Source organism: Dichomitus squalens (assembly GCF_000275845.1).
Source record: "Dichomitus squalens LYAD-421 SS1 unplaced genomic scaffold DICSQscaffold_5, whole genome shotgun sequence".
In the NCBI taxonomy this organism is placed as follows: domain Eukaryota; kingdom Fungi; phylum Basidiomycota; class Agaricomycetes; order Polyporales; family Polyporaceae; genus Dichomitus; species Dichomitus squalens.
This window is the reverse complement of record NW_006766887.1, coordinates 215,935-222,292: the sequence shown is the minus strand read 5'-3', so window position 1 is coordinate 222,292 and position 6,358 is coordinate 215,935. Positions and strand designations below refer to the sequence as shown.

Genomic DNA, 6,358 nt, shown 5'->3' with positions numbered 1-6,358 from the left:
GACGTGCTCTAACCTACTGCGTTGCTGCACCCGCACGACTTACCTGTATGCTGTGTGACAGCGAGTAACCCACTCACCTGTGTTGACGTGTACAGACAGCGATACCCTACCTGTTAGCGAGGCTCACGGTGAATGAGAGTACCGAGGACAGAAAGGGATGGTGAAAGGAGGGAAGAAAGGGCGCAGAGATGGGAGGACGGCTTTCGCCCACTATATATAGAGCATTGCGAACACCGATGGCGTCATGGACGAAGGAGCTGGGGACGAGATCGTAAGAATGGATATGGTAGGATAACCGTCGGTCGGCACACAGGGAGGCATATATGTAATAGATGTGGATGGAACAGTATATATACATCGGACACCGGTTTAATACTATCGATCGACGTCAAACGGCCCATTGTACATATAGAACGGCCCATTGTATATATAAAACGAGCCAATCGATGTATGAAACGAGCCATTTCAGACGCCGAGCTGTCATCCAAATCGCTCCGAAAAGACGGCATCAGACGGCAATAGCCAGCAATCTTTGGCAATAGGCGGGGTTTTCACTGGGGTTGAGCAGCCTCCGGTCGGAGCTCTTTCCCGATAAGTACTTGAGCCGCTCCGCCCAATCACTATGTTCTGCGTGGTCCTCGGGCCATCACCTGTCCTCCAAACTCAGAGAATTTAACTTGCGCACATTTGATCATCTCACTCTCACCGCACTATCGGTTTGGATGGTGCACAGTGCAGAATACATACATTGTACATGGCTTGAAACAAACATGCAGTGACACATATCATACAATTTTACAGTAGCATGAACAATGACTAGACAAACTAACTATGAGTACAAATGAACAAGCAAGCATATGGGAATAGCAACATAATCGAGACGCACAACAAACGATGACGAGATATTCACGTACAACCAGAGTAGCAAGCACTGTATACTAAATCCACACCCTATACGCGGTCCATAACTCAAGCACTTCATCCCCAGATCTTTCCCCCATTCAGAGGCGATATTGGCTATCGCTCTGAGCTCGGACAGGCCCGCTTAGGCGAGCCTTGAACCACCTTCGCACCGGCGGAAGTCGGTAAGTCGACTTTCGCTCGTTTGTGATCATCCAATCCATGAACATCGCCGTCCCAAGATCGTTTGCGGCGATTGGGAGATGCATTCGGAATCAGGGACACGGTGGGTTCACCGTTGGCGACAGGCGCCGTGCTAGGGGTAGGCCGTTTCGTGGGCACGCTTGCTTGCTGGTCGCGAGCATTCGGAAGCACAGGACGCGATGGGCCAGCCTCACTTGGCTTGCTCCCTTTAGGTAGCGAGTCCGTCCTCGCAGAGGCCAATGCCTGAGGAGGCATTGGGACTGAGGACTTCGAGGTACCTCCACGCATCTCCGCAAGAAGATTGTTGATGTCCACATCTGGGGCGCTTGTTGATGTCTGTGGTTGGGCAGCAAAACGCCTAGCCCCAGCCATATTGGTGGTTGGAGGTATCGGTGAAGCCAGGGGCGCGGCAGGCTTCGCAGGCAGCCTCTTAACGGGCGCAGCTGTATTAGACGGACCAGCATCACCGTCGTCGTCGGCATCGGCTCTCTTCTTCCCCTTAGCGCTATGGATCTTTTGCTTCGGTAACCTCGGAGCAGCGGGGCCTGGGGACTCGTCATCCGATGGGATAGAGTCACCACCGAAATGTCGCGGCCTCTCCCATTGCGAGAGATCAAGGTTCAGAGTGCCTTGTCGGCGAGGGATAGGTGGTTGGTCGGGTAGACGCTGTGCTCAGCTCTTTAGGACGATGATGCTTGGAATGCTCGGAGGGGACATACACTAAGCCTGAACTTGCACACCTGAAACCCGCTCTTGCCGGTGTCCATCCATGCCTGCGATCGATGTTCGCGTTGGTTCGAGACGCAAATATGGAAGGATGAGATGCGAGGACATACCTCGTCCACCTGGTACAATCCGTCGTAGCGATAGCCTTGGGCAGGCGCCCAGTCGGAGCTCGACTTGTATCCCCTTACGACACGGACAGGCTTCTTGGTGCGCGCAGATACGAGGAGCGAAGCGTTGCGGGAGTTTTTCCAAGATTGGTCGCAAGTCTGCGGCCCATCTCTTGGCTAGTTGCGGGCAAACATGAAGTGGAGGTTGGTCTAACGAGGGCCAAGCGACGTACCTTTTCGCCGTTCTTCTTGTCGCGACCTCCGCAACCAGTATACGTACTTTATGGAGAGCGTTTGATTGGCTGAAGTAGATAAGTGGCCGAAAAGAGGACTCACAAGCGGTACCCTTCATCTTTGTCATCTTCGTAACCTCCGGATAGCACTACGCTGTAGCACCCTGCGTCTTTGCTTCCTGAGATACCCGCGAGGATGCCGGAATGCACAGAGGAATGGTGAAGGAATAAACTATATACATAGCAGTCAGATGAGCGCATGATCGGCGGCGTAATCATTACCGCAGTGCCGCAGGAGCTTACCGGTTCTCGAAGGTTGACCCCACAGGCACGCCGTGAATAGGTCCGAAGACAGCACTACAGGCCAGAGATAGAACGTCAAAACTGTAGCTTCACAGACATCATGGGCGTCCGAGGGTGGTACGATGGCAGGGGAGTTCCGGATGATCGGAGGTCCACCTGGTGGGCGACTGCAGTTCTATGTATATAGAGATACTCACGAAGGCTGCGTGCGCTTGATGGAGGGCTTTGTACTGAAACCCATTTGCGTGAAGTGTCCCGGTGGTAAGTGAAGGACACAAGAGATAGTTGCTGATTGCTGAACGACTAAAGGACGATGACTCGGTGGTTCATACAATCAGTTATGTATCGTGAGAAACGAGAACGCCGGTTAGCCCATTTTGGAAACTCTAAGCAATGCACTTAAGTATATGTAGTCCGTTGTTCGACTAGTACTGGTCACCACCTGTGTCGCACAGGCAAACGAACATAGATATGGCCAGTTTAGAAAACGAGAACCGACAACAGCGAACAGGACATGATTTGGAATGAAGGATGCGAATAGCGAATGCCGTGACGGTCCTATGCCCATGTGCGCTAATCGCACAGTTTCCCGCTGGTCCCCGCTCTTCCACTCCGAGTCTGCATATTCTCTCTAAACCCCCTTCATCGGTAAAACCTCCTCCGTTCAACACTATGGAATCCTCAGAACTCTACCACATCAAACAGCAGTTCACTCTGGGTCTGTCTGATCTGCTACCAATGTCTCTGTCCGGACCTGACACCTCACCTCAAATCCAGGGGCTTACAAGTCACTCGTCGACTTGACCCTACCCGACCCCTCCTCCACAGACTACACCCCCACCCTCGTCTACAAGGCCCGCGCACACATCGCCCTAGGGTTGCCATCCGCAGCTGAGGCACTTGTTCCCGCTGACACCGAGAACCTCGCGCTAAAGAGCGTCGCTGCGCTCGCGCGGTACATCGGGGCGGATGCAGACGACGCACGCGAGGTCGTGCTAGAGGAGCTGCGCGACCTGAGCGTAGAGATCGAGGGCGAAGACACGGAGGCGAGCGCATGGGAGAAGGGCGTCGTTCGTGTGCTGGCGGGCACGGCATTCGCGCGGGCGGGCGAGATTGAGGAAGCGTTGGAGACGTTGGGTGCGGGAAATGACACGCAGAACCTCGAAGCGTGAGTGCACATCTTATGCTGCGTCCCGCGTCCCTGTTCCGTTCGCTGGGATTCAAGCACCAAGAATGTGGATCTCGTACGTGCCAGTGTGCACCTCCGAATCTCTGTTCTTGTTGCCTGCTGAGGCAACATCCGTGTCCTATGATACTTCGTATGACATTCAACCATCCTCAATCTTTATACTGACACGCATGCCCAGCGTCGCATACGCCGTCCAAATCTACCTCTCCATCTCCCGCCCCGACCTCGCCCGCAAAGAGTTCGAGCGTGCCAAGCGCTGGGCAGAGGACGACCTCCTCCTGCAGCTCATCGAGGCCTCCATCGGGCTCGTAACAGGCAAGGACGGCTACGCCGACGCGCACTCCTTCTACACCGAGCAGCTCGCGAACCCCTCCCTGACGTCCACACACCTCCTCACCGCGCGCGGCGTCGTGCGTCTGCTCCGCGGCGAAGTGGGCGCGGCGAAGAGCGATCTCGAGGAGGCCGTCAGCCAGTTGGGCGGGAAGCCAGACGCGGAGACTCTTGCGGCGCAGACTGTCGCGACGGGCGTGGGCGCCGCGAAGACCGTAGATGCGGATGAGCTGTTCAGGTGAGTGCCGCGTACCGGCGTGGGACATACGTGGAAGGACGTGGCAGCTGACGGTCTCGTCGTACTTGTAGCAAATTGTCGGCGGAGTTCCCGAACCATCCTCTCGTGACCGACTATCAGCAGAAGGAGGCGTTGTTCGACGAGCTCGCGGTCAAGTTCATTGTGCCACCGCTGGCCACAGCGTCAGCATGACTGTAATTGTCTTCCCGGGATGGTGGTGTATGCAGATACATGCGATATTCCCTGTATGATCACTGCATTACGCTGGCAAAATAGGTTTGAGACATTACTTTTCAGTTTTTTCTCTCTTGTAGGTTGGTCCTTCACCATCCTCCCTGGTCGCCCCAAGAACCGTCTAGGTTGAGGCCGGAGATCGCGATAACCTTGATGTTACAGCTTGCTGGTAAGGTCCAGCATGAATTATCACATCAGCAGCCTTCACTCCGGTGTCTCTGCATAGCGAAGGCTCGTTTTCATCCTCTAAGGCGTAGCTCTCCCAGCTATAGTTGATCCGGGCGGGGGGGGCATGATACTCATACTCATCATCCATGTCGTTGGCCACGGTGACCAGGTGCGCGAGTAGCCCACTGCGCAATACGTTGAGGGAAATACCGTAGGAGCTGAAGAAATCTAATTATATACATTAGATCAAGCTACATGTACGATTATAGGAGGGTATAAATGAGCGATATGACAAGTCGTTGTACCAATTAAAACAACGCAGTCCAGCACGGCGAGTACTTCACTCTACTATGCGAGCACCTGGTCCAAGTCCCGTCCAGGATGTTCGACATGCACGCTGACCTTCTGTCCCCTGATCCCCACCCTACCGAGCGGATGGGAGAAATCTGTGACAGCATACACGGTGATGGTTCCACCACACCCAGGTGGCGGCGCGTTGGCGGCATCTGTCACCTCTTCCTTCGGTGTCGGCTTCCCCAGCCAGCCTATGAGCGTGCTCTGCGTGCGTTTCGGGGGCGTGCGCGTCTGAGACGGGGATGGGGACGATTGCGGGCCTGCAGCGAGGGTCGTGGGCTGGCTAAGCGGAGCGGGGGGCGCAGACCGCTTCGGGGGCTCCGGCTCGGGGCTGCAGCAGCACCAGTACGTGCGCGCGTGGCCGCCGCGCGACACGTCGCTCTCGCACTTGACGAGCTTCCTGCATGTCCGCGCATACATTCAGTTCGGTTCGCTTCGTCGGGGAGCCCGCATGTACCTACCCGAAACGCAGCTTCGCCGACTGCGCGAGCGCCTCGACGACCTGCTTGACGCGCGGCCTTCCCTGGACGTCGGGATCCATGACGATCGTGAACGAGCCGCGGAAGTTGACGTAGGGCGGGCGAGACGGCGCCGCGGCCTGCGACGGGCGGGACGCCTCCACGTCCCGCGAAAGCGCGTCCATGAGCTCTTGGCTTGTCTGGTACTCCTTGTGCGCAAAAAGACCAGCGCCGCGCGAAGCTTCGGACTTTGCGTCGAGCGCGTCCGCCTTCCTCTTCGTCGCACCCGACGACGGCGCGCCCGTGCCACGCGCCGCGTCCGCCATCTCTACCGTGTCGGCACTCGGACGTAAGGGGGGTGCCTCCGTCTTGCCCTCGGACGCCAATTCCACGGTGAACGTGCCCTCCATGCTCGCCTGGGCAGCACGCTCGCGCGCGCGCTCCTTCTTCCACCTGCTCAGAGTGTCCGGGTCCTTCCCGCGACAAGGCTCGCACTTCCTGGACGACGTCTTTGCGGGCAAGAGACGGAAACATTGGGCGCAGAGTCTCGCGTGCGAGGTCGATGCGTCGAACGGCAGCACCTGAACCGCTGCTGGCGGTCGAGAAGTCGCGAGGTTTGGGATGGCCTTGGGGCCTCTCTTCATCGCGTCTAAGCAGCGCACGGAATACAGGTAGCAAGAAATGCTGGGCGAGGAATAGCGAGCAAGCGAGCGATGTCGCGGGGCTCGCAGGCCAGAACGCGTTACGCGACAAATCCCGAACGCGGGGTGTCACACTGGGACTCTCGCGCTGGTCACAGATCACGCGGTGATATCGGCGTGGAGAGGCTCCGACGGTCTCCAGAGGTCTCCATTCTTCGAGAATTCGGACCATTCCCAGGAACACCCCCCCCCCCCCCCCAAGCTTCAATCCCT

The 6,358-nt window shown here is 56.7% G+C and overlaps 3 protein-coding genes across 3 annotated transcripts; 1 reads left to right on the top strand and 2 right to left on the bottom strand.

Annotated features, from left to right (window-relative positions):
* Window positions 1–725: 725 nt before the first annotated feature.
* On the bottom strand, window positions 726–2,754 carry DICSQDRAFT_100629 (uncharacterized protein). Its single transcript, XM_007362793.1, has 7 exons — window positions 2,671–2,754; window positions 2,474–2,527; window positions 2,274–2,402; window positions 2,171–2,216; window positions 1,941–2,114; window positions 1,824–1,877; window positions 726–1,770 (listed from the first exon to the last, which is right to left on the bottom strand). The coding sequence occupies exons 1-7, from the start codon at window positions 2,712–2,714 to the stop codon at window positions 1,018–1,020; spliced, it is 1,254 nt and encodes a 417-aa protein (XP_007362855.1). The 5' UTR covers window positions 2,715–2,754; the 3' UTR covers window positions 726–1,017.
* Window positions 2,755–3,110: 356 nt separating this feature from the next.
* Window positions 3,111–4,774, top strand: DICSQDRAFT_80986 (uncharacterized protein). Its single transcript, XM_007362792.1, has 4 exons — window positions 3,111–3,191; window positions 3,251–3,641; window positions 3,841–4,230; window positions 4,302–4,774. The coding sequence occupies exons 1-4, from the start codon at window positions 3,146–3,148 to the stop codon at window positions 4,420–4,422; spliced, it is 948 nt and encodes a 315-aa protein (XP_007362854.1). The 5' UTR covers window positions 3,111–3,145; the 3' UTR covers window positions 4,423–4,774.
* Window positions 4,775–4,903: 129 nt separating this feature from the next.
* DICSQDRAFT_133746 (uncharacterized protein) lies at window positions 4,904–6,098 on the bottom strand. Its single transcript, XM_007362791.1, has 2 exons — window positions 5,448–6,098; window positions 4,904–5,386 (listed from the first exon to the last, which is right to left on the bottom strand). The coding sequence occupies exons 1-2, from the start codon at window positions 6,086–6,088 to the stop codon at window positions 4,981–4,983; spliced, it is 1,047 nt and encodes a 348-aa protein (XP_007362853.1). The 5' UTR covers window positions 6,089–6,098; the 3' UTR covers window positions 4,904–4,980.
* Between the last annotated feature and the right edge of the window lie 260 nt (window positions 6,099–6,358).

Excerpts from the sequence above, each read along its gene's own strand:
- DICSQDRAFT_100629 (XM_007362793.1), bottom strand. The coding sequence starts at position 2,714 with ATGGGTTTCAGTACAAAGCCCTCCATCAAGCGCACGCAGCCTTC. Across the intron at positions 2,115-2,170 it reads ACAAGAAGAACGGCGAAAAG|CCAAGAGATGGGCCGCAGAC; the intron begins GTACGTCGCTTG and ends GCCCGCAACTAG. Across the intron at positions 1,771-1,823 it reads TGTGCAAGTTCAGGCTTAGT|CGTCTACCCGACCAACCACC; the intron begins GTATGTCCCCTC and ends AGCTGAGCACAG.
- DICSQDRAFT_80986 (XM_007362792.1), top strand. The coding sequence starts at position 3,146 with ATGGAATCCTCAGAACTCTACCACATCAAACAGCAGTTCACTCTGG. Across the intron at positions 3,192-3,250 it reads CAAACAGCAGTTCACTCTGG|GGGCTTACAAGTCACTCGTC; the intron begins GTCTGTCTGATC and ends CCTCAAATCCAG. Across the intron at positions 4,231-4,301 it reads GATGCGGATGAGCTGTTCAG|CAAATTGTCGGCGGAGTTCC; the intron begins GTGAGTGCCGCG and ends TCGTACTTGTAG.
- DICSQDRAFT_133746 (XM_007362791.1), bottom strand. The coding sequence starts at position 6,088 with ATGAAGAGAGGCCCCAAGGCCATCCCAAACCTCGCGACTTCTCGACCG. Across the intron at positions 5,387-5,447 it reads TCGGCGAAGCTGCGTTTCGG|GAAGCTCGTCAAGTGCGAGA; the intron begins GTAGGTACATGC and ends GCGGACATGCAG.